The sequence below is a fragment of the Oncorhynchus keta genome, chromosome 6, assembly GCF_023373465.1.
Source record: "Oncorhynchus keta strain PuntledgeMale-10-30-2019 chromosome 6, Oket_V2, whole genome shotgun sequence".
In the NCBI taxonomy this organism is placed as follows: domain Eukaryota; kingdom Metazoa; phylum Chordata; class Actinopteri; order Salmoniformes; family Salmonidae; genus Oncorhynchus; species Oncorhynchus keta.
Genome location: NC_068426.1, coordinates 37,694,049 through 37,721,347, shown reverse-complemented (window position 1 = coordinate 37,721,347; position 27,299 = coordinate 37,694,049). Strand labels below are relative to the sequence as shown.

Sequence of the window (27,299 nt, the reverse complement as noted above, 5' to 3'; positions counted from 1 at the left end):
CCACCTGATGACAGCAGTTCTCTGTCCCCACCTGATGACAGCAGTTCTCTGTCCCCACCTGATGACAGCAGTTCTCTGTCCCCACCTGATGACAGCAGTTCTCTGTCCCCACCCGATGACAGCAGTTCTCTGTCCCCACCTGATGACAGCAGTTCTCTGTCCCCACCTGATGACAGCAGTTCTGTCCCCACCCGATGACAGCAGTTCTGTCCCCACCTGATGACAGCAGTTCTGTCCCCACCTGATGACAGCAGTTCTGTCCCCACCTGATGACAGCAGTTCTGTCCCCACCTGATGACAGCAGTTCTCTGTCCCCACCTGATGACAGCAGTTCTCTGTCCCCACCTGATGACAGCAGTTCTCTGTCCCCACCTGATGACAGCAGTTCTGTCCCCACCTGATGACAGCAGTTCTCTGTCCCCACCTGATGACAGCAGTTCTCTGTCCCCACCTGATGACAGCAGTTCTCTGTCCCCACCTGATGACAGCAGTTCTCTGTCCCCACCTGATGACAGCAGTTCTGTCCCCACCTGATGACAGCAGTTCTGTCCCCACCTGATGACAGCAGTTCTCTGTCCCCACCTGATGACAGCAGTTCTCTGTCCCCACCTGATGACAGCAGTTCTCTGGCCCCACCTGATGACAGCAGTTCTCTGGCCCCACCTGATGACAGCAGTTCTCTGGCCCCACCTGATGACAGCAGTTATCTGGCCCCACCTGATGACAGCAGTTCTCTGGCCCCACCTGATGACAGCAGCCCCACCAAGAAAGAGCCAAGATAGGCCTTGGGTTTAGTTTTCTTCTGATGGTTCTTTGGTTTTGGTCTAGGCTCTCCTGATTGACATTTCACAATGGCCCGGGCCACATGACTGACCAGGAGTTTCCGTAGGTGAAAATCCCTTAATGAGTTTAAATTATTTATTTTTTTAACCTTTATTTAACTAGGCAAGTCAGTTAGGAACAAATTCTTAGTTTCAATGACGACCTAGGAACAGTGGGTTAACTGCCTGTTCAGGCGCAGAACGACAGATTTGTACCTTGTCAGCTCGGGGGTTTGAACTTGCAACCTTCCGGTTACTAGTCCAACGCTCTAACCACTAAGCTACCCCGCCGCCCCAACATAAGGGTAATGCCAACCAATTTCACTGTTTTATCCGTAGACATAATATGTGACGTCATGTTTTGATCTTCTCTCTCAAACCCTTAATGCTCTACCACTTGGTAAGTCTGAACAAGGATAATGTGGTTATTATTATTATCATGGCTTGTAAGACTTGTCATAAGCAAGTCTTATAATGTCTAATCTAAACGGTGCTGACTTAATGACAACTGTTTGTCCACCTCAAGTCATATCTTGTGAGGCAGCGCTTTTTTCGTAATTCCTATTCATTCCAGAGTTGAAGACAGCTGTGTAAGACGGAACCCTATCATTATTGTTATTCATCAGCCAGCCTCCATTGCACATGAACAAACACTTAAAGATAAATTGGCTTGTTCGTTAGAAAACGTTTCTCTCTATCCTCTATGACCATGACACACTGTTGGCTCTGTGAAAGCAATCCCATTATTTTGCCATGTCTCCGAAATCCTGTTGTCCTTTGGTATAATCAGACAAAAAGCATGTGGTATTATGGGGGCCTGTGTCCAAGCCAAACAAACAGCATACTCCTGTGGATGATGTATTGGAAGTGAGTTTAGTGAGTTCTCTAAGCCCACAAATAAATGTAGGATTCTGCTGATTTATAACGTGGCTATTGATTCACTTAAATGCAAATTCCACCAAAAGCGTCCCTATGATAACATGGAAGGAGATGCAATGGTTGCTTCATGTGCAAGGAGCTAGGATATTCACAAATTCAAACAAACTATAGTTGACTTACTCACATTGGTACCTCTGTAACAGCTTTTGAGATGTATACTGAACAAAAATATGAACGCAACTGGCCAAAATGTCAAAGATTTTACTGAGTTACAGTTCATATACGGAAATCAGTCAATTGAAATGAATTAATTAGGCCTTATTCTATGGACTTCACATGACTGGGCAGGGACACAGCCATGGGTGGGCCTAGGAGGGCATGGGCCCACCCACCTGGGAGACTGGCCCACCCGCCTGGGAGACTGGCCCACCCGCCTGGGAGACTGGCCCACCCGCCTGGGAGACTGGCCCACCCGCCTGGGAGACTGGCCCACCCGCCTGGGAGACTGGCCCACCCGTCTGGGAGACTGGCCCACCCAATGCAGAATGAGTTTTTCCCCACAAAAGGGTTTTATTACAGACATAAATACTCCTCAGTTTCATTAGGTGGTTGGTCTCAGACGAAGAAGCCAGATGTGGATGTCCTAGGCTGTCCTAGGCTGTCATGATTCAATGAAAATCATTCTTTCATAGGTATTCTTTTTGTCCAGATGGGATAGGGCCGTGTAATGGCGATTGCATCATCTCTGGACCTGTATGGTTGGTGTGCAAACTGAAATGGGTCTAGGGTGTAGGGCCTCCCGGATGGCGCAGTGGTCTAGGGCACTGCATCGCAGCGCTAGCTGTGCCACGAGTGTCTGGGTTCGTGCCCAGGCTCTGTCGGCCGTGACAGGGAGGTCCGTGGGGCGACGCACAATTGGCTTAGCGTCGTCCGGGTTATGGAGGGTTTGGCCAGTAGGGATATCCTTGTCTCATCGCGCACCAGCGACACCTGTGGCGGGCCGGGCGCAGTGCACGCTAACCAAGGTTGCCAGGTGCACGGTGTTCCCTCCGGCAAATTGGTGCGGCTGGCTTCCGGGTTGGATGCGCGCTGTGTTAAGAAGCAGTGCGGCTTGGTTGGGTTGTGTTTCAGAGGAGCATGGCTTTCGACCTTCGTCTGTCCTGAGCCCATACGGGAGTTGTAGCGATGAGACAAGATAGTAATTACTAACAATTGAATACCACGAAATTTGGGAGATAAATGGGTAGAATGTATAAAAATAAAATAAAAAGAAATGGGTCTAGGGTGGCCGGTAAGGTGACTGTGATATGATCCTTGCTTAGCCTCTCAAAGCAGATCATGATGACAGAAGTGCTATGAGGCGGTAGTCATTTAGTTCAGTTATCTTTGCCTACTTAGGTACAGGAACAATGGTAGCCATATTGAAGCATGTGGAAATATGGCTGAATTTAAACAATGTAGTTATTCCCTCACCTAGTCTATCGGAGTGCAAGAATGAGATTGATTCTACAAAGCCTTTCAGATCTATGTGAAGTGCCAAGGGTAGATTTGGAATTGAGCCATTATGTTGAAAATCCTACAGCAGAAAAATGGCTAGTGTTCAGAGAAGGGGTGAATGCCTGAAGCACACCTAATGCAATCCTCTCACATGGCAGTGACTCCTCACTGAGAGAGTATTAAGATCGGAGCACCCCTTGGTGCAATGTCAACTGTAGCAGCTGCCTCGCCACAGACCTGACAGACAGCCAGTGTGCGTGTGTGTGACACACCGAGTATACTCCTGTATATGCTTGTCTGTGGAATGACACTGTTCTCTAGCCATGATGCGGCACACTACTGCGCCGTACTCTCACTCGCTCTCTATCAAAGCCTCAGCTCCTATCCTATCCTGGTCAAGATGTCTAGTTATATTCGCACTGTATGAAATGTGCTTCAATGCCAGCTTAATTCTCTGTGAAACGACATGGCTCTCTGCTGAGCTGGAGGTTGCGCAATGTCATTGAGGTCTGACCTTGCAGTGAATTGTCCCATGTTTTAAGGAATGGGGGTATTTTCTCATTCTATGTCATCTGGGAAAGCTATATACTGCAGCGCGATGTGGGTATTGATGTCTGTAGTGAAAATACACTGAGTATACAAAACATTAAGAACACCTGCTCTTTCCATGACATCGACTGACCAGACGAATCAAATTGTATTTGTCACTTGCACCAAATACAACAGGTGAAATACATTGATATGCTTACTTACAAGCACGTAACCTACAATACAATAATTAAAGAGCAGCAGTAAATAACAATAGCGGGGCTATATACAAGGGTACCGGTTCAGAGTCCATGTGCAGGGGCACCGGTGTCCAGGTAATTGAGCTGAAAGCTTTGCTTGATCTCTTATTGATGTCACTTGTTAAATCCACTTCAATCAGTGTAGATGAAGGGGAGGAGATGGGCTAACGAAGGATTGTTAAGCCTTGAGACATGCGTTGTGTATGTGTAATTCTTCAACATCTTGCTAGCTAGCAACGATAGCGAAGCCAGCTGCAGTCACATATTGGTGAATGGAAATGGGGCTTCAGTCAGCTGATCGTTAGAGTTTTTATGGTTATGACGGTTATTTTATTTTCATGCCTGTCTTCATCCATAACCGTCAGTTACACAGGTATACGGTAATTGTGCCGGCCCTGACTAGCCCTAGATTTTGTGTCTTCAATGAATATGCAAATTGACTTTCCCCAATAGAATCATCACTTACCTCTTTCTACATGAAAGTCACTGTTAACTGAATTTGCTCACTACCAGCTGTGCAGTATTTTTAGCTTCCTCTGGGTGTAGAATCAGGTCTGCAGTGTGTAATAATCCACAGACAAGGCCCATCTTCGACTAACCAGAGGCACTAATGAGGACTTTTTTCATGATGAATCCGTTACTCATGTTGCTGAGACTGCCTGGTCATATAGTGCTCGGGGGGGTTATACTGATGTTTAATGGATCCTGCTGGTTGGGGCCTGCTAGGACAGGATTGGCCTATAGGAGATATCTGGTTGGTCACATTGGCTTATAGGAGAGACACGGGCTGAGTTTAGACAGGCAGCCCAATTATGATCATTTTTTTTCACTAATTGGTATTTTGATCAGCATTGAAAAATATCTGATGTGAAAAGATCTGATGTGATTGGTCAAAATACCAATTAGTGGAAAAATATCAGAATTGGGCTGCGTGCGTTAACGCAGCCATGGTGGGTCACATTGGCCTATAGGAGATTATTTGGTGGTACCTTCTGTGGCAGATTGGCCTATAGGGGAATATCTGGTTGGTCACATTGACCTATAGGAGAGATCTGGGCCTCTAGAATTGGGTTATGTGGACTTGCAAAGCTCGAGGTAGAAGTTCCCCACAGATGTAGGGTCACCTTATTCTGCTCCAGCCCTAGCCTTCCCTTAGGGGGAAAATGGCATCTAGGGCCACTTCATCATACTCCAAGTGCTAACCTATATCAATCTAAGAACGAGGGAAGAAGAGTTTCCATGACTTTAATGTTTTTCTTTTACAGTGTGTACTGAAAGCCATTTTTGTGGATGAGAGTGATGTATTGGTGCAGTGAAATGTCAAGTGCATCTTAAGTAGCTACGATTACATCTGGCATGTTTACTTAGACAATAAAACACTCTGACTCACCAGTTTAGCTGTCTAACCTCTTACTGTCTGTGTTTTCATAGCTGCAGGACGAGCAACAGAAAAAGCCTGATAGGAAGTGGTCAGTCTTCGGCGCTTCCGCGACCTCACTCCCCCCTCTCATCGCATACAGGTAAGGCTTGTCTGTGTGTGAATAATTGTTGTACTGTACAGTACAGGCATCTGTATTGATGGGTGTGTGTGAAGTGTCCGATTGAGTAAAAGACCGAATGAATGTTGTGCTTGCAAAGAGGCTTTGGTTGGCCAGAGTGTTCTACCCCTGAATGAAGGCCATTGTCTGTGGGTAAATGCAGAAGCAGTCTGGAAACGGCACTCTTCAGGAGTGCAATCTGTTTCTGATTCAATAGCCACCCGCAAGATCCTCCTCTGTCTCGCTCTCTCTGTAGACCACAACACACTGTCTGAAATGTTAGCAACCTGTCTTCTACAACAAAAGTGACAAACTAGCTGTTTCTGCAAGGAATCTTTTCCAATTATTTTTTATTATAATGGCAAATGCTTTCATTGAAACTGGATTTCAAATGGGATCTGAAAATAATGTAAGACGATGCGAAATACAGCACATCTCTCTGATGGTACAACTATTTTAATAAAGTTTTGGTTGTAGCCTGGTGTCCAGACGCAAGTGAGTCTAGGCTACTTTGGTCCAAACTGTAAACTGAAGGCAGTCTAACTGCATTATTTCAGAATCATACTGGAAAAACATTGACAGTGTAGTGAAAAATAACAAATCAGCACATTATAGTTGGGTTGCACATAAGACAATAGGCAAAAGCAGGCTTGAGTAAACGATAGGCTTTTCGTGGTACAGCCAAAGATAAGTCTCTGATGCCAATGGTTAAAAAGGGTGAGTGCTCTGTGCTATCGGAGCGCTGGCATTGGAACCAGCAGGGATTGTGATTGTAATGGATCAAGAAGTGGCAGGCCTCACGAAGGAAATGCACAGGGAGGAGAGGGTGGATTTAATCTATTCCAGCCTGGGTGTTTTATTTCCTGACAGGCCAAACACTGATAACGGCCCTCTGTTTGCGTAGTCAGACATTCTTGCCTTGCCAGAGAGCTCATTCCTTAAGATGAACTATGTGAGACGTAGTGACGGTAATGACAGGGCTGAACTATGGGAGAATTTCACTGGCTGGCACAAACGTATTGCAGGTACATGTACATTTGGTAAGACCGTTATTTCCAGTTATCATGTTAGTTGCAGTGGTTGTAACCGTTTTGGCATTTAGGTGATGGCAAAGCCGGAGTGTGTGCCTACAGTACTCATTTTACTATGTGAGACGTAGTGACGGTAATGACAGGGCTGAACTATGGGAGAATTTCACTGGCTGGCACAAACGTATTGCAGGTACATGTACATGTTGTAAGAGAGTGTGTGCCTACAGTACAAACGTATTGCAGGTACATGTACATTTGGAAAGAGAGTGTGTGCCTACAGTACAAACGTATTGCAGGTACATGTACATTTGGTAAGAGAGTGTGTGCCTACAGTACAAACGTATTGCAGGTACATGTACATTTGGTAAGAGAGTGTGTGCCTACAGTACAAACGTATTGCAGGTACATGTACATTTGGTAAGAGAGTGTGTGCCTACAGTACAAACGTATTGCAGGTACATGTACATTTGGTAAGAGAGTGTGTGCCTACAGTACAAACGTATTGCAGGTACATGTACATTTGGTAAGAGAGTGTGTGCCTACAGTACAAACGTATTGCAGGTACATGTACATTTGGTAAGAGAGTGTGTGCCTACAGTACAAACGTATTGCAGGTACATGTACATTTGGTAAGAGAGTGTGTGCCTACAGTACAAACGTATTGCAGGTACATGTACATTTGGTAAGAGGGTGTGTGCCTACAGTACAAACGTATTGCAGGTACATGTACATTTGGTTAGAGAGTGTGTGCCTACAGTACAAACGTATTGCAGGTACATGTACATTTGGTTAGAGAGTGTGTGCCTACAGTACAAACGTATTGCAGGTACATGTACATTTGGTTAGAGAGTGTGTGCCTATAGTACAAACGTATTGCAGGTACATGTACATTTGGTTAGAGAGTGTGTGCCTATAGTACCCATTTTACGTTGACATGTTGTTAACTGCTCTTTTCTTCAGTAAAATAAACTCAGCAGAGAAAGAAACGTCCTCTCACTGTCAACTGCGTTTATTTTCAGCAAACTTAACGTGTAAATATTTGTTTGAACATAACAAGATTCAACAACTGAGACATAAACTGAACAGGTTCCACAGAAATGTGACTAACATAAATTGAATGTGTCCCTGAACTAAGGGTGGGGTTAACAGTCAGTATCTGGTGTGGCCACCAGCTGTATTAAGTACTGCAGTGCATCTTCTCCTCATGGACTGCACCAGATTTGCCAGTTCTTGCTGTGAGATGTTACCCCACTTTTCCACCAAGGCACTTGCAAGTTCCCGGACATTTCTGGAGGGAATGGCCCTAGCCCTCATCCTACGATCCAACAGGTCCCAGACTAGTGGTTGACCGATTATGATTTTTCAACTCCAATACCGATTATTGGAGGACCAAAAAAGACAATACCGATTTAATCGGCCAATTAAAAAAGAAATAATAATAATAATAATTTTAAAAAATATATATATATATTTGTAATAATGACAATTACAACAATACTGAATGAACAGTTATTTTAACTTAATATAATAAAAATCAATTTAGCCTCAAATAAATAATGAAACATGTTCAATTTGGTTTAAATAGGGCAAAAACAAAGTGTTGGAGAAGTAAAAGTGCAATATGTGCCATGTAAAAAAGCTAACGTTTCAGTTCCTTGCTCAGAACATGAGAACATATGAAAGTTGGTGGTTCCTTTTAAAATGAGGCTTCAATATTCCAAGGTAAGAGGTTTTAGGTTGTAGTTAATATAGTATTTATAGGACTATTTCTGTCTATACCATTTGTATTTCATATACCTTTGACTATTGGATGTTCTTATAGGCACTATAGTATTGCCAGAGTAACAGTATAGCTTCCGTCCCTCTCCTCGCCCCTACCTTGGCTCGAACCAGGAACACATCGACAACAGCCACACTCGAAGCAGCGTTACCCATCACTCCACAAATACTTGCAGACTAAGGGGAATAACTACTCCAAGTCTCAGAGCGAGTGATGTTTGAAACGCTATTAGCGCACACCCAGCTAACTAGCTAGCCATTTCACATCGTTACACCAGCCGTTAGGCTGATAGGCTTGAAGTCATAAACAGCGCTGTGCTTTTGAAGATCTGCTGGCAAAATGCACGAAAGTGCTGTTTGAATGAATGCTTACGAGCCTGCTGCTGCCTACCATCGCTCAGTCAGACTGCTCTATCAAATCATAGACTTAATTATAACATAATAACACACAAAAATACGAGTCTTGAGTCATTACTATGGTCGAATCCGGAAGCTATCATTTCGAAAACAAGACGTTTATTTCAGTGAAATACGGAACCGTTCGGTATTTTATCTAACGGGTGGCATCCCTAAGTCTAAATATGCTTGTTACATTGCATAACCTTCAATATTATGTCATAATTACATAAAATTCTGGCAAATTAGTTCGCAATGAGCCAGGCTGCCCAAACTGTTGCATATACCCTGACTCTGCGTGCAATGAACGCAAGAGAAATGATACAATTTCAACTGGTTAATATTGCCTGCTAACCTGGATTTCTTTTAGCTAAATATGCAGGTTTAAAAAATATATGCTTCTGTGTATTGATTTTAAGAAAGGCATTGGTGTTTATGGTTAGGTACAGTTGTCCAAAGACTTTTTCGCAAATGTGCTTTTATTAAATCCTCCCCCAGCGTTGCATCGATTATATGCAACGCAGGACACGCTAGATAAACGAGTAAAATCATCAACCATGTGTAGTTAACTAGTGAATATGATTAATTGATTGTTTTTCACAAGATACGTTTAATGCTAGCTAGCATCTTACCTTGGCTTCTACTGCATTTGCGTACAGGCAGGCTCCTCATGGAGTGCAATGAGAGGCAGGTGGTTAGAGCGTTGGACTAGTTAACTGTAATGTTGCAAGATTGGATCCCCCGAGCTGACAATGTGAAAATCTGTCGTTCTGCCCCTGAACAAGGCAGTTAACCCACCGTTCCTGGGCCGTCATTGAAAATAGGAATGTGTTCTTAACTGACTAGCCTAGTTAAATAAAGGTATCGGCAAAATCGGCGCCCCAAAAATACCGATTTCCGATTGTTATGAAAACTTGAAATCGGCCCTAATTAATCGGCCATTCCGATTAAATGGCCGACCTCTATCCCAGATGTGCTCAATGGAATTGAGATCCGGGCTCTTCGCTTTCATTCCTGTCAGGAATTTCTTTGCAGGAAATCCCGAGCAGTATGGCTGTTGGCATCGTCATGCTGGAAGGTCATGTCTGGATGAGCCTGCAGGAAGGGAGGAGGAGGTCTTCCCTGTAACGCACAGGGTTGAGACTGCCTGCAATGACAACAAGCCCAGTCCGATGATGCTGTGACACACCGCCCCAGACCATGACTTACCCTCCACCTCCAAATCGATCCCGCTTCAGAGTACAGGCCTCGGTGTAACGCTCATTCCTTCAACGATAAATGTGAATCCAACCATCACACCTAGTGAGACAAAACCGCAACTCGTCAGTGAAGAGCACTTTTTGCCAGTCCTGTCTGGTCCAGCAACGTTTGGTTTGTGCCCATAGGCAACGTTGTTGCCAGTGATGTCTGCCTTACAACAGGCCTACAAGCCCTCAGTCCAGCCTCTCTCAGCCTATTGCGGACAGTCTGAGCACTGATGGAGGGATTGTATGTTCCTGGTGCCACTCGGGCAGTTGTTGTTGCCATCCTGTACCTGTCCCGCAGGTGTGATGTTCGGATGTACCGATCCTGTGCAGGTGTTGTTACTCGTGGTCTACCACATCCTGTCTCCCTGTAGCGCTGTCTTAGGCGTCTCAGAGTGCGGACATCGCAATTTATTGCCCTGGCCACATCTGCAGTCCTCATGCCTCCTTGCAGCATGCCTAAGGCATGTTCACCCAGATGAGCAGGGACCCTGGGCATCTTTCTTTTGGTGTTTTTCAGAGTCAGTAGAAAGGCCTATTAAGTGTCCTAGGTTTTCATAACTGTGACCTTAATTGCCTACCATCTGTAAGCTGTTAGTGTCTTAATGACCGTTCCACAGGTGTATGTTCATTAATTGTTTATGGTTCATTGAACAAGCATGCGAAACCGTGTTTAAACCCTTTACAATGAAGATCTGTGAAGTTATTTGGGTTTTTGCGAATGATCTTTGAAAGACCGAGCCCTGAAAAGGGGACGTTTCTTTTTTTTTTTTTTTTGCTGAGTTCAGCTATTAAGAATTCTGGATCGTTAGTGAACTCTTTTTACGTATGAATCATAAACAGTATTTGGCTTAGATTAAGTCTGCGCCGCGTACTCTATTACGACTGCTACTGTTTAAATAAGCAATCCCGGTACCTTTTCTCGAAACACATCAAATTAATCTATATTATCCTGCGTCGACATGGCTGTTAGAATTTGATTATACAGGATTAATCTCAAATAATGGCCTTGACCTCCATCTGGATTGGGTTAAGTGTTCCTTTTCCTCAGGTTTATTCTGTCCCATTCTGGTGATTATTTATTAACGCTCATCAGCTGTGATTAAATTACACCACAATTAAACAGGTGCCATTCATCACCATCTAACTAGCCTCGCTCTGTTCCCCAGTACCACCATTGTTTACCCCAGTACCGCAAAGCCCGTTCGCTATCGTCAGACTCGTCGCAGGGGTTGGACATCTTTGGCCTTTAGTTAATTAGCTGTTTATTAACTGTCCCCCCTTCGGCTACAGAGTTCATTATGTCTAATTAACGTTGAACCGATGGTTGGTTCTTCACCTTATCGGTGAGTGAACACAAAGCCTAATTGTAAGCCCCGCTGTTTGATGTGTCGAGTAGCCTGAGGCAGTAGCCACAAAACTGTAGGGCTGTGGGTAATAAGTGCACGCTGTCCATATGGATGGTGGGTTGGAGAGAGAGAGGGATAGAGGAATAATTTGAAGGGCCGCCCTGCTAGAGGACGCTTCAGGCTCCACTATGGGACATTAAGGTCTGGAATAAAACCCCAAGACCCCGAATATTCGCGTCTGTTCGCTAAGGGCTATAACCATCACCTTATGGATGGCAGAAAATGTGCATTTTATAGCCAGATGTCTTCACCCAGACTGCCTTTGTTTCTGCCATTTCATTTACATAGCTATTTAGAATACGGTATTAGCCGATAGACAACTCTTACAGTAGATTGTATTGTCCCTGTACACACGTAGCCCACAGGTCTTTATTCCACATTCAATCCATACATTTTTAATAATTAGTTTTAATCAGCATGCTAGTGCTAGGCAGGTAGTGTACCTTTCATGTATTTCTAGAGTACAGTACCTGTCATGCATTTGTGGTGCCTTTACAACTAGCACATTTGTAAAGCAAATCAGAAGTCCATTCTTCCCCGAGCTCCTTGAGCTGAAAGTACTGTACGCCTTTTAGCTTTCAGATGTTTGATATTCAGCTGTTTTGTGTGTGCTGCTTTTACAACACATGAGAACCAGCTGCCATTTAAATAAATTGTCTTTTTCTGTTGAGATATTCCTCTGTCGACAAAGACCTTTTTTTTATTATTTTTTTAAAGATGGGTAATTTCACACTTCTTTTTGCTTTTTGACTGACACCTGAGGGGGGTAAAAAAATAAATTATTCATTGGTTGGGACAATTGCACGTAAAACGTTATATTGAAATTTTAAAGAATTAAACGTTTTTTTTTTTGTGTGTGACATTTCTTGTGTGTCTCCCGATGATTCGAAGCCGATGTAAATTGTTAATATTATGTAGTTACTGATTCAAGCAGAGCAGTCCCATTTGAGAGGCTTTCAGTCTTCCTAGATTACGCTCCATCAGATAAGAGACAAGGAAACACAATCAAATCTAAAATGCGGTATAAAGTACAATAAATAGCTAAGAGTAAATTGATGAAAAAATTGAATTAATCTATGCTGGTTTATTAGACTTTCTATGGTTTTTCATATCAATGAATCAATGTGATAGTGCTTAGACCAACTCTTATAGGTTTGATTCAATGGTTTTCATATCAATGTGATAGTGCTTAGACCAACTCTCTCTTGGTATAGGTTTGATTCCATGGTTTTTCATATCAATGAATCAATGTGACAGTGAGACCAACTCTCTCTTGGTATAGGTTTGATTCCATGGTTTTTCATATCAATGAATCAATGTGACAGTGCTTAGACCAACTCTCTCTTGGTATAGGTTTGATTCCATGGTTTTTCATATCAATGAATCAATGTGATAGTGCTTAGACCAACTCTCAATTTGGTATAGGTTTGATTCTATGCTCTATTATTTTTAACTTCATTAATTTCAAATGCTTTTATTTCAGGTTTATGAAATGTATTTCTGATTATTTTTTTTAACTTCTAATCTTCCCTTGATGGTCTGCTTTTCCTCTGAACAACAGGAACGAGTCCTCTAGACAGCCCCAGAAACTTCTCTCCTAGTGCCTCAGCCCACTTCTCCTTTGCACGAAGGTAATAAGGAAATGCATGTTCTATTAGTACCTCTGCTCAACTATCTATTAGTACCTCTGCTCAACTATCTATTAGTACCTCTGCTCAACTATCTATTAGTACCTCTGCTCAACTATCATGCTTGCAGGAATAAGATGGTTTGTTTCGTTTAACAATTTCCTGAAAGTAATTCATACTTCAACTCGGTCATAATTTTGCTTTCTCTTGGTAATTATCTGACAGACATCATAACAAATGTGGGATACAAAGGAAATACGAATCTTGATAGATTTATATATATATATATATATATATATATATTTTTACAATAAAACCAAATTCTGGTGCTATTATAGTCTGATGCAGACAGTTAACGGTTCTTTTGAGAAGCGAAGGCAGGATCTCACTGTCCTCTGACTGGCTCTTTATACAGATCTATAAATCACAGGCAGGTTCAAGGGTTCAGTCTTTTACAAATAGCCTGAAAGGTATTTTTGTTCTACCCTCACTCAACACATTTGATTTGAATAGAGTTTTCTTTAATGTTATGATTCACAGTCTTTGCCACAGACCAGGCAGGTAACATCATGTTAGGCCACTGTTTGCTTTTCCCAACATTGCAGAGAGAAATAAAATAGAGGAATAATAGAAAAGTAATAACAAGGAATAATAAATACACAATGAGTAACGATAACTTGGTTATATACACGGGGTACCAATACCGAGTCGATATGCGCATATACGAGGTAGTTTTGGTATACTGTATACAGTCCCTTCGGAAAAGTATTCAGACCACTTGACTTTTTAAACATTTTGTAACGTTACAGCCTTATTATAAAATTGATTAAAAATAATAATAAAATAAAGTTTTACTCATAAAATCTACACACAATACCCCATTATGACAAACTGAAATAGTTTTTTAGACATTTTTGCAAATTTATTACCAATAAATAACAGAAATACCCAAATTATTCTGACCCTTTGCCATGAGACGCAAAATTGACATCGGGTGCATCTTCTTTCTATTGATCATCCTTGAGATGTCTCTATAACTTGATTGGAGTCCACCTGAGGTAAATTCAATTGATTGGACATGATTTGGAACGACACACACCTGTCTATATAAGCGTTGAACTGTCGACACTCTATGTCAGAGCAAAAACCCATCCATGAGGTCAAAGGAATTGTCCATAGTAAAGGGTCTGAATACGTATGTAAATGTGATATTTCCGTTTTATTACTTATACATTTGCAGAAATGTCGAAAACTGTTTTTGCTTTGACATTATGGGGTATTGTGTGTAGATTGATGAAGGGGGGGGGGTTAGAATATGGCTGTAACATAACGAACTACAAAAATCTCTGAAACTGGAAACACTCAACTCCCTCACTAGCTTTAAGCACCAGCTGTCAGAGCAGCTCACAGATTACTGCACCTGTACATAGCCCATCTATAATTTATCCCAAACAGCTACCTCTTCCCCAACTGTATTTATTTACTTTGCTCCTTTGCACCCCATTATCTCTATCTCTACTTTGCACATTCTTCCACTGAAAATCTACCATTCCAGTGTTTTACTTGCTATATTGTATTTACTTTGCCACCATGGCCTTTTTCCTCCCTTATCTCACCTCATTTGTTCACATTGTATATAGACTTGTTTCTGCTGTATTATTGACTATGTTTGTTTTACTCCATGTGTAACTCTGTGTCGTTGTACGTGTCGAACTGCTTTGCTTTATCTTGGCCAGGTCGCAATTGTAAATGGGAACTTGTTCTCAACTTGCCTGGTTAAATAAAGGTCTTCTCAACTTGACTACCTGGTTAAATAAAGGTGTTCTCAACTAGCCTACCTGGTTAAATAAAGGTGTTCTCAACTAGCCTACCTACAAATAAGGGCAGTTATGTATAATCCTATTATTGTTTTTTGAACATCATTCATCGGTATTGTAATATATTGTTCATAACTACAGTTCTCATTGCTGATTAGTAATGGATGGGTTCAATGTTAATGGTGACATCTGCCTCTTTCTATCTCCGTCTGTCTGTCTGTCTGTGTGTTTGAGTAGGACTGATGGACGACGCTGGTCTTTGGCATCTCTGCCCTCCTCTGGCTATGGCACCAATACACCCAGCTCCACTGTCTCTGTACGTACCATACCTTACCACTCACTTTGCTACAATTACTTAAGAATCAACTCAATGAGTTATTACATGTGTTAGCTAGATTCTTTTTAAAGCAATGCCTAAAAGGCTGTGAAACCTTAACCCCTTCACAAACAGTATACCGATGGAAAACCGTTTGCCCCCAAGAAATACTCCTGCTAGTGTCTCCCAGGTTGACATACCACCAGAAATGTGTCTAGGGCCAGCAGGTTTTTTTTTTAGGGAGTAAACATGGCCCTGACACAAAGCCAACAGCTCTGCCCCACACACAAACAAAGACCCACGCGGCAACGTGTCCGTGGCCACGCACTCTTGCACACACATACAGAAACAGACGCACATAACCACCCACACCTCTGATCTGTTTACTGACAAAGTCAAATCACACAGGCAGGAAATGGCCAACTCTTGACACCTATGCGTCACACTCACACGCAGGATTGACCACACACACACACACACCAAGCCCAGTAAGCACGTCTCCACACACAAAGTAATGGGTTGTTTGTTTACAGCCAAGTTTTATGAGGACATTCATTTAGAGTCGATAAATACTAGATGTTTTGTTGGAGGCTGGTGAGGATTACTGTTAGAGAATTTACTATGGACTGGCAACTGTGTTTGTCCAGGCTATGTTTACACATCTGGTTGCTACGGGTCTTTGCAGCTCACTTGAAGACGAATCCTTTTTGGATTTTATTTCAGAACAATGTGTTGAGAAGAAAAGGGAAAGTTCACAGTCATTTGTTAGCTTTCATGTACTGTCACAGCCATTTCAGCACCCATATGTTTCAGTCCTTAGTTTTGAAGACACTGTAAAAGGGAATAGGTGCCGTAATGAACGTGTGCCCAATCAAATGAACACAGCAGTCACAAAAAGCACACACTCTCGTGCAACGACGTCAATCAAAGCGTTAGCCTCTCGTTCTTCTTTTTATCTTTTCTCGTTCAATGTATATTCATTTCATTTCCAGTCGTCCTGTTCATCACAGGAGAAGCTGCACCAGCTGCCCTTCCAGCCCACGCCGGACGAGCTGCACTTCCTCTCCAAGCACTTCTGCACGGAGAGCATCGCTGGGGATGACCAACGGAGGGGGACCACGCCCATGCGACCCCGCTCGCGCAGTCTCAGGTACGTACGAAGGCCGGGCAAGGTCACACACCTTTATAGATGCCGGGGATAACGGTCGCTGAATAGTATCCTCCGTTTATATTCTTTTATGTGAGAGTTGATTCAAACTATACCAATGTATTTGTGCTGTAAGATACGTGTTGTAATATAATTACTGATCATTCCTTTGTGTTTCTATGTATTTTGCAGCCCTGGAAGATCCCCTTCCTGTTGTGATCATGAGATTATTATGATGAACCATGTCTACAAGGAACGCTTTCCAAAGGTGAGGAGCCAACTGAGTTAAATCTATAACGTCGTATTGCCTTCAAGCTAGAATCCTTAATTGAAACAATAACAAATTGAACCCCCCACCCTGTTTCGCTAAAAATGCTAAGGGGTGGGGCTGAAGAAATGTAACCTCTCCCAAATTCATAGACAGAGCTATGGATGCAAGTACTGACCATCCATGATATCTCATGTATAGTTTTATCCATGTTTTGAGGCTATACAGTGTTTGTTTACATTCATTTAACTTGTTTACCTTGTTTTCAATCTTATATTTTGGGGTTCTAACGGTGTACAACAGTTGAACTAAGCGCATGAGGCATTTATAAGTTATATTATTCAAGAATAGATGGGTATATATCATTAATTTATAAGTCCAAAAATGGATGTAACATCTAAGGATTCCGGCATTAACAATGGTTATTTGTTATCAAAACAAATGCTAATGTCTTAACAGTTGGACTTTTTCACCTTTGAACCTTGTCACCCTCTCTCAACACATTCTCTACTTCTAACCCTTTCCACCCCTCTGTGTCTCTCCAGGCCACGGCCCAGATGGAGGAGAGGATCCAGGAGATCATCCGGACCAGCTCCCCGGAGAGCGTGCTGCCGCTGGCGGACGGTGTGCTGGGTTTCGCCCACCACCAGATCATCGAGCTGGTCCGCGACTGCCTGGAGAAGAGCCGCCTGGGCCACGTCACGTCACGCTACTTTTGTGAGCTCACCGACAAGCTGGAGAGGCTCTTCCAGGAGGTGGGTGACATTTTCGGTACATCTCAATAGTGTAATAATAATGAATGTAATGCAAAAGGGGGTTTTCTTTCCTTGTGTCCTCTACTCTACAAAATCTGGAATAATGAAGGAAAGGAGATGAGGAAAGTGTAAAGGGTAGTATAGAGTGTGGTGCCACCTGCTATCATTGGTTAACTTTAGCAACCATCAACCTTTTACCGTAGTAATAAGTACAATGTCGGTGCACATTACTGCACAGGACTTTGAAACTATCAAACCGATTCTTTCACCAAAATAATTTGGTTTACAGTGCTCCCTTACCTCTCTGGTATTCAAAGTCATTTTCGTCGCACAATTTCTAATCTGTAACTATTAATAACTTGTTTATAGATGTTCTGTATTTCTCAACGTCCTCTCCCCTCATGCATGCTTCCTATTATACTCCCTCCCTTTCACTTAATGGTGCTTACAGTCCCGAGCACTGAGCAGCTCACAGGTCTGTGTGAAATGTTGAACGAGTGTGTTCTGTTCTCTGTATCTATAGTCCACGTCCCGGTCGGAGAGCCAGGAGGTGAACTTCATCAAAGAGCTGGTAAAGAAGATCCTCATCGTCATCGCCAGGCCGGCGCGCCTCCTGGAATGCCTGGTATGTCTCGCCTGATTGTCACTAGCTAGCTACCAAGCACATGGCCATGACTTCAGACATTGCACAAATTAAACGGCAACTAGGGACCGGTTTTTTTTCCAAGGGACAGAAGTTTTTCCTGACCATGTGGGTGTGACTAGTTAAACTACTGAGTCCTAATACTAAGTACAAGTTCTATCTGGTGGTGACAAGCCATATAGATGCAATCCATCCTCCTCTTGCTCCTGCTAGTTCTCATTGTCACAATAACGTCACCATCAACCCAGAGAAAAGCCAACAGCACACAGACGATGCCCATTGGAACTTCACTCCAGAAGTGAAACCCGTGTCCCCGTGTTGTCCTCTCCTCAGGAGTTTGATCCAGAGGAGTTCTACCATCTGTTGGAGGCTGCCGAGGGTCACGCCAAAGAGGGCCAGGGCATCAAGACTGACATCCCCCGCTACATCATCAGCCAGCTGGGTCTCACACGGGACCCCCTGGAAGGTACGTCAAGTTTGACTTTTGACCTTTTAGGGAGTAGGTAGACCGTGCCTAAACCAGGACTCTCCAACCCTGTTCCTGGAGAACTACCGTCCTGTCGGTTTTAACTCCAACCGTGTTCCTGGAGAACTATCCTCATGTCAGTTTTCGCTCCAACCCAAGTTGTAATTAACTTGATTCAGCTTATTAACCAGCTAATTATTAATCAAGTGTGTTAGATTAGAGTCGGAGTTAAAACCTACAGGACAATAGTTCTCCAGGAACAGGGTTGGAGTTAAAACCGACAGGATGGTAGTTCTCCAGGAACAGGGTTGGAGTTAAAACCGACAGGATGGTAGTTCTCCAGGAACAGGGTTGGAGTTAAAAACCGACAGGACGGTAGTTCTCCAGGAGCAGGGTTGGAGTTAAAACCGACAGGATGGTAGTTCTCCAGGAGCAGGGTTGGAGTTAAAACCGACAGGATGGTAGTTCTCCAGGAACAGGGTTGGTAGTTCTCCAGGAAGGGTTGGAGTTAAAACCGAGGATGGTAGTTCTCCAGGAGTTGGAGTTAAAACCGACAGGATGGTAGTTCTCCAGGAACAGGGTTGGAGTTAAAACCGACAGGACGGTAGTTCTCCAGGAACAGGGTTGGAGTTAAAACCGACAGGACGGTAGTTCTCCAGGAGCAGGGTTGGAGTTAAAACCAACAGGATGGTAGTTCTCCAGGAACAGGGTTGGAGTTAAAAACCGACAGGATGGTAGTTCTCCAGGAGCAGGGTTGGAGTTAAAACCGACAGGATGGTAGTTCTCCAGGAACAGGGTTGGAGTTAAAAACTGACAGGATGGTAGTTCTCCAGGAACAGGGTTGGAGTTAAAACCGACAGGACGGTAGTTCTCCAGGAACAGGGTTGGAGTTAAAACCGACAGGACGGTAGTTCTCCAGGAACAGGGTTGGAAAACCGACAGGACGGTAGTTCTCCAGGAGCAGGGTTGGAGTTAAAACCGACAGGACGGTAGTTCTCCAGGAACAGGGTTGGAGTTAAAAACCGACAGGATGGTAGTTCTCCAGGAACAGGGTTGGAGTTAAAACCGACAGGATGGTAGTTCTCCAGGAACAGGGTTGGAGTTAAAACCGACAGGATGGTAGTTCTCCAGGAACAGGGTTGGAGTTAAAACCGACAGGATGGTAGTTCTCCAGGAACAGGGTTGGAGTTAAAACCGACAGGATGGTAGTTCTCCAGGAACAGGGTTGGAGTTAAAACCGACAGGATGGTAGTTCTCCAGGAACAGGGTTGGAGTTAAAACCGACAGGATGGTAGTTCTCCAGGAACAGGGTTGGAGTTAAAACCGACAGGATGGTAGTTCTCCAGGAACAGGGTTGGAGTTAAAACCGACAGGATGGTAGTTCTCCAGGAACAGGGTTGGAGTTAAAACCGACAGGATGGTAGTTCTCCAGGAACAGGGTTGGAGTTAAAACCGACAGGATGGTAGTTCTCCAAACAGGGTTGGAGTTAAAAACCGACAGGATGGTAGTTCTCCAGGAACAGGGTTGGAGTTAAAACCGACAGGATGGTAGTTCTCCAGGAACAGGGTTGGAGTTAAAACCGACAGGATGGTAGTTCTCCAGGAACAGGGTTGGAGTTAAAACCGTAGTTCTCCAGGAACAGGATGGATGTAGTTCTCCAGGAACACGGTTGGAGTTAAAACCGACAGGATGGTAGTTCTCCAGGAACAGGGTTGGAGTTAAAACCGACAGGATGGTAGTTCTCCAGGAACAGGGTTGGAGTTAAAACCGACAGGATGGTAGTTCTCCAGGAACACGGTTGGAGTTAAAACCGACAGGATGGTAGTTCTCCAGGAGCAGGGTTGGAGTTAAAACCAACAGGATGGTAGTTCTCCAGGAACAGGGTTGGAGTTAAAAACCGACAGGATGGTAGTTCTCCAGGAACACGGTTGGAGTTAAAACCGACAGGATGGTAGTTCTCCAGGAACAGGGTTGGAGTTAAAACCGACAGGATGGTAGTTCTCCAGGAACAGGGTTGGAGTTAAAACCGACAGGATGGTAGTTCTCCAGGAACAGGGTTGGAGTTAAAACCGACAGGATGGTAGTTCTCCAGGAACAGGGTTGGAGTTAAAACCGACAGGATGGTAGTTCTCCAGGAACAGGGTTGGAGTTAAAACCGACAGGATGGTAGTTCTCCAGGAACACGGTTGGAGAGCCCTGGCCGAAACCAAAGTTAGTGGAGGTGCAGCCGCACGTCACACGTTACGAAATGAAAAGTGCTTTCTGATGAAAGCTGCAAGGGCTGTTAACTCATTCCAGTAGTGGGCTGCATTGATAAAGGAAGTAATCAAGATGTACATTCCAATTCTTCACCCTTTTCCGGAAGTGTACCCCCTGGTGGATTTCAAAGGAAATGGAGTGAGAAATATGGTGGCAACTCCCTCCAGCCATGCTTGCACCAATCCAATGATTTTTAAATGCATGAGGGGGATTGAACGAGTGCAATCTTCTGGAGAAAGGTAGAGAATAGTAAACGCAGCCATTGTATTGTGGATCATCCAATCACTTGCCATGCTTTGTGTTCTCAAAGTCCCAGCTACATTGATGACCTGATGAAGGTGTGATAAATATAATTCTATGATAAGAATATGATCCTGACACAGAATCTAGTTAACCCCAACCAGCTTCATCAGAACACTAAAGCCTACATTTTGAGAAAAATAATTTCCCATTTTTATTAACTTGCACGTTCTGTTCCTCGTAAAACTCCCTCTGTAATGTACTGTGATAATGTACTACAATAAATAAAACATCGTAATTATGTTGTGGCTATTGGGGTTTAAACGTTTTGGAAGCACTGCTGGAGCTGAACATCTTGTCAGTTTTTAGAGAAGAATGACTTGTATTACTGCAGTATAACTACTACAAAAGAACTAGTTCTAGAAGTACTAGCTACCATTTCAGTATCCACAGTGACCAAAATATTGCATCAGCATTACAGTAAATATTTTTTTGCAAGGCTAATATAACCTGTCAGGCTAGTATTAAACACCAATGAAGAAGGTCTAAGACAAAGGTGATGTAGAGTATCATGTGTCCTGTACTGAACAGACTGCCATCCTAATGGCTCTCGCTCTCTCTCTCTCTCTCTCTCTCTCTCTCAATTTAAATTAAACCCCAACGTTCATTCTGACTAATTAGAAACGAATGGTCTCCCTATAGAGCTGAAACAGTTCTACACACAGACTGGCTCACTAACCTCCGTCCTCATTTGCCAATGTCCCTCCACTCATTTCCCCTGGGCTTATTCCATGTGTTTTCCTTGTCCAGTAGCCTGGAGTGCTGGAAGCAGCCTTCTAGGCAGGGACAGATGTTAAGTGGCATTGGAAATGGGTTTAGGGTCTCTGTGGGGACGACCGAACGACCCCCCCCCCCCACTCCTGATTCGCTACCTCCTGCTGTTCATACATCACTGATGGGAAGGGATGCACACACACGTGCATGTATATAAATGCTACACATGCAAGACGCGCACACACACATACGCAACACACGAACATACACTTGAGTGTTCTGGAGTTGTGGTTTTCTTAATGGATGTCTGACATGGGTTGCTGCCACTTCTGGTTTCCACCTCATTTCCTCTCATTTAGGATTTCTCAGACTCAGCTTATTAGGTGGACAAAGTCAACAGATTGCTCTTTCTTAACTGCCAAAAAAAAGAAAGTGTTAATGTGCAGTAATGTCAACTCCCTATAGGCTTTGACTAAATGTTGAGGTGTGTAATAAATATATATATATATATATATGATATGACATCTGGATTTAAAGGTCACTGTTTGGTGTTTGGAGGTGAAAATGCTGAAATTGCAAAGCCGAATGAAATGCTGTTCTCTCTCTCTCCTACAGAAATTGCTCAGATGACCAGTTATGACAGTGGGATAGCGGAAACACCAGAGACTGATGACTCTGTGAGTATTCGCTATATTTTATTCAGGTTTTTAATGACAGGTTTGATGTATTTCAGTAGAATAACGTTTCTCTACTCTCGTCCTCCCAGTCCCAGAGTCTGAGCGCGGCCCTACGATCCCGACGAAAGCCCTGCGAGATGGACTTTGAGATGACCAAACTCATCAGCAACGGAGCCTACGGGTGAGAGAAACTTCTCTGGTGTTCGTCAGGACGGTTACATGATGGAATCCAAACCTGTTTCAGTTGTCATTTAGGATTTGAATTGGATATGTGATTTGGATTTACTCACATTTTGTACTCATATTTTCAACCTTCAATTCATGGCCCTGTCCTTTTCTGTTCCTAAACCTCAAATAAGTATATACCGCAGCACTTACATCATGTGTTCCCTCTCCTACAGAGCTATGAATGTGTGGTTTCAAGCCACCTTTATCACGTTTATGGCTAACCGTGTCCTTCTCTGTCTGACAGAGTAATGTATGGTTGATTTAACTTAGCCTTTGCTATGTGTCGAACATATTGACTCCTCTCTCTCTCCGCCTCTCTCTCTCTGACAGGGCTGTGTATCTGGTGCGCCATAAGGAGACCAAGCAGCGTTTTGCCATGAAGAAGATCAACAAACAGAACCTGATGCTGAGGAATCAGATCCAGCAGGCCTTCGTGGAGAGAGACATCCTGACCTTCGCCGAGAACCCCTTCGTGGTCTCCATGTACTGCTCCTTCCAGACGCGACGGCACCTCTGCATGGTCATGGAGTATGTGGAAGGTAGCTAGCCTTTTCTTATTTTAATGGACCCAAATTGGTGGAAGACAGAATGTTGACACCCGGGGGGATAAACTGCTGTAGAAATACTGGTTCATGTTAATGTCCATCCCTATTTTTTTACCAAATGCACTTTTTAGGTTGGGATTAATCATTCATAGTTTTACAAATGCTGAATGGACTTCATTGTAGTATATTTCAATGTCAGAATTAACTCAATAAACCGAGTATCTGTCTCTGTGTGCCATTAGGAGGTGACTGTGCCAACCTGCTGAAGAACATGGGCCCCCTGCCCGTGGACATGGCCAGGATGTACTTTGCTGAAACGGTGCTGGCTCTAGAGTACCTCCACAACTATGGCATCGTCCACAGGGATCTGAAACCAGACAAGTCAGTCTCTAATATATCTAGTAAGGTCAGATAATGTCACTGAGAAGGTAGATAGAATATAGCCTGGTCTCAGATCTGTTAGTGCTGACTGGTGATTTTTATTGATTTACTAGTCTTTTTTTTTATGAATAATTTCTTTCCAACATGTCACACTATCCAAGCAACAACAAATAAAACAACACATGTAAACACACATTGTTCTCTCTCCTCCTATTTTGTCACATTTCTATACCTTTCTTTGCATATCACAATTGAATCCTAACAAGAGATTGAAATACAAAATGTTGCGTATATGGGAGGGCTGCAACGAAATTTAAAGAACAAGAAATAAATAGGTAATTAATATTATGAAATGCTAAAGTTAGTCATAATAAAGTTGCCAGCAATGTTTCATTGTGTACATTATTTGTATAAATGTACTGTACATATTATTGATTGGTATATTGGTTTTGTATAAATCATTTTGTATCAATACCCATGATTATTATTGACAAATTATAAATCAAATCTTCCCCCATTTTTCATTCACACCAAGACAACTTCAAACTTGACCCATTTGTTTTGAAATTCGCTTGAGTGGTCGACGTTATTGTGCCAATTGAGTGAGATTTTGTAGTTGTACAGTCACATGTACAGGGTTGCAGATGTAATTGCAGGGTCTAGTATGTTTCCTGAGCTCCAACAATGCCGGACGCCATCTTCTGCCATTGGCATCCATGTTATGGTTTTCTCTCGTTCTCTCCCTTCCCCAGTCTGCTGGTGACCTCCATGGGCCACATCAAGTTGACAGACTTTGGGCTGTCCAAGGTGGGCCTGATGAACATGACCACTAACCTGTACGAGGGACACATAGAGAAGGACGCCCGGGAGTTCTCTGATAAACAGGTACATTGTGTGGAGATGAATTACATTCTACCTTTTTAATTAAAAAAATATATATATATATATATATTTTACCTTTTATTTTACTAGGCAAGTCAGTTAAGAACAAATTCTTATTTTCAATGACGGCCTAGGAACAGATGGTTAACTGCCTGTTCAGGGGCAGAATGACAGATTTGTACCTTGTCAGCTCGGGGATTTGAACTTGCAACCTTCCGGTTACTAGTTCAACGCTCTAACCACTAGGCTACCCTGCCGCCAGTATAAGCCAATCTTTCTTGCTCATTTATTTATTTTGGTAAAGAAAACAAGAAAGCAGAGAACATGACAACTATGGTATTCAGTCTGAACACTGTTCGAAGTGTTCAGAAATTGGATACCAACAGCTTTCAGGTTATTATTTTTCCAATGTGACAATGTCCAGCCTCAACCTTTCACCAAAACATACTACTATTATAATGTGCCTATACCTGTTGCCTTCTGTCTGTGCCTGCAGGTGTGTGGGACCCCAGAGTACATTGCTCCAGAGGTGATCCTGAGACAGGGCTATGGGAAGCCTGTGGACTGGTGGGCTATGGGCATCATCCTCTATGAGTTTCTGGTCGGCTGCGTACCCTTCTTTGGAGACACACCAGAAGAACTGTTTGGGCAGGTCATCAGCGGTCAGTCTAACTCTCTTCTCTCCTTGGGATTTGACTTATGGGGCGAATCCTCAGTTCCAATGAAGTCGAATTTGCACTTAACGTTGACGTCAATGCATAACTAAGTAGGACAAACATATGCAGGCCTTAATGGTAATATCTAATTATTCAGTATGGAATTAGATGGTGCCAATCTTTCCGATTCATTTGGGATTAAGGCATGTAATGCACAAAACAGATGGTGTGTGGGGGTGTGGATTCAGCTTGACATGAGACATACATTTTTTTTCAAGTTTTTGATAACTTTATGATAGTTTACAGAAAACCCAAGTGTTCCCTCTATCCTATGTTAATGAATGTGCTGCCATGACAGATTTGGTGTGCTCTCCATCACGGCAGGCCAGAGGGACGCAGTGTTAATTAAAGGGCTCTGAACACGCCGAGCTGAATGCCACGCTGCTCAGGCCTGAGGGCCACCATGCATATTCATGCTTCACTCCCAAATTTGATGAAAATGGGAGCAAAATGGCGCCAAAGAGAAATCCGTGGAATGGCGCAGTCTATACTGGTGTGGCGTATGCTGCTATTTTTCAACTTTTGCGAACAGGCTACACTTGTCAAACACACATGAACACACAGAGACATGGAGATGCACACACAGATATTTTGATCACATACAATACCTTCAGAAATTAGTCATACCCCTTGACTTATTTTACATTTTATTGTGTTACTGTCAATTCAAAATTGATTCAATTGCTTGTTTTCTACACACAGTACCCCATAATGACAAAGTGAGATGTTTTTAGACATTTTTGCTAAATTATTGAAAATTAAATATTTCATTTAAATAAGTATTCCCACCCCTTTTGCTATGCCACTCGACATTGAGCTCAGGTGAATCCAATTTCCTCTGATCATCCTTGAGATGCCACTACAACTTGATTAGAGTCCACCTGTGGCCAATTCAATTTTTTGGACATGGTTTAGAAAGAAACACACCTGTCTAAATAATGTCCCACAGTTGACAGTGCATGTAAAAGCAGAAACTATACTATGAAGTCCAAGGAACTGTCCAAAATAGAATTGTGATGAGGCATATATCCAGTGGTAGGAAAAGTACTCAATTGTCATACTGGAGTAAAAGTAAAGATACCTTAATCGACAATGACTCAAGTAAAAGTGAGAGTCACCCAGTAAAATACTACTTGAGTAAAAGTCCAAAAGTAAGTAAATATACTTAAGTATCAAAAGTAAATGGAATTGCTAAAATGTACTTAAGTATCAAAAGTCAAAATATTTCAAATTCCTTTATATTAAGCAAACCAGATGACACAATTTTATTTTTTTCTCTTTTTATTGACTGATATTCAGGGGCGCACACCAACACTGACATAATTTACAAACAAAACATTTGTGTTTCGTTATTCCGCCAGATCGGAGGCAGTAGGGATGACCAGGGATGTTCTCACTCACTCTTCAAGTGTGTGAATTCAACCGTTTTCCTGTCAAATTGTAACACGTACTTTTCGATGTCAGGGAAAATGTATGGAGTATAAAGTACATTATTTTCTTTAGGAATGTAGTTGGCAAAAATATAAAAAGTAAAGTACATATACCCCCAAAAAAACTACTTAAGTACAGTAGTACTTAAGTACTTTACACCACTGCATATATCTGGGGAAGGGTATACAACAATTTCTAGAGTGTTGAAAGTTTCCAAGACCACAGTGGTCATTGGGAAATGGAAAAGATATGGAACTACCCAGACTCTACCCCAATCCTGACCAAACGGGCAAGAAGGACCTTGGTCAGGGAGGTGACCAAGAACCCAATGACCAATCTGACAGAGCTACAGAGTTCCTTGGCTGAGATGGGAGAACCTGCCAGAAGGACAACCGTCTCTACAGCACTTCACCAATCTGGGCGTTATGGGAGAGTGGCCAGACGGAAGTCACTCCTGAGAAAAAGGGCACATGACACTCCTGGAGTTTGCAAAAAGGAACTTGAGAGACTGAGAGCATAAGGCAAATTATTTTGTGGTCTGGTGAGACAAAAATGTAACTCTTTGGCCTGAATGCAAAGCCCTGTCTGGAGAAAACCAGGTACGGCTCATCACCTGTCTAACACCATCCCTAACATGAAGCATGGTGGTGGCAGCATCATGCTATGAGGATGGGATGTTTTTCAGCGGCAAGGAACTGGGAGACTGGTAAAGATAGAGGAAACAATCAATGGGGTCAAATAGA

The 27,299-nt window shown here is 43.0% G+C and overlaps 1 protein-coding gene across 8 annotated transcripts in view; it reads left to right on the top strand.

The window, feature by feature from the left end:
* LOC118385489 (microtubule-associated serine/threonine-protein kinase 3-like) overlaps positions 1 to 27,299 on the top strand; it is a 158,710-nt gene that overhangs the window by 114,954 nt on the left and 16,457 nt on the right. For 7 of the 8 annotated variants that reach the window (XM_052521471.1, XM_035772665.2, XM_052521469.1 and 4 more), the window contains 14 exons: positions 5,417 to 5,505; positions 12,944 to 13,013; positions 15,065 to 15,143; positions 16,136 to 16,293; positions 16,483 to 16,558; positions 17,104 to 17,313; positions 17,837 to 17,938; positions 18,290 to 18,422; positions 22,312 to 22,373; positions 22,463 to 22,554; positions 22,932 to 23,140; positions 23,389 to 23,527; positions 24,280 to 24,412; positions 24,906 to 25,071. In XM_052521471.1, coding sequence (XP_052377431.1) covers positions 5,417 to 5,505; positions 12,944 to 13,013; positions 15,065 to 15,143; positions 16,136 to 16,293; positions 16,483 to 16,558; positions 17,104 to 17,313; positions 17,837 to 17,938; positions 18,290 to 18,422; positions 22,312 to 22,373; positions 22,463 to 22,554; positions 22,932 to 23,140; positions 23,389 to 23,527; positions 24,280 to 24,412; positions 24,906 to 25,071 — 1,718 coding nt within the window. The remainder of the gene's footprint in view (positions 1 to 5,416; positions 5,506 to 12,943; positions 13,014 to 15,064; positions 15,144 to 16,135; positions 16,294 to 16,482; positions 16,559 to 17,103; positions 17,314 to 17,836; positions 17,939 to 18,289; positions 18,423 to 22,311; positions 22,374 to 22,462; positions 22,555 to 22,931; positions 23,141 to 23,388; positions 23,528 to 24,279; positions 24,413 to 24,905; positions 25,072 to 27,299) is intronic. The other variant, XM_052521470.1, reaches the window with a different exon arrangement.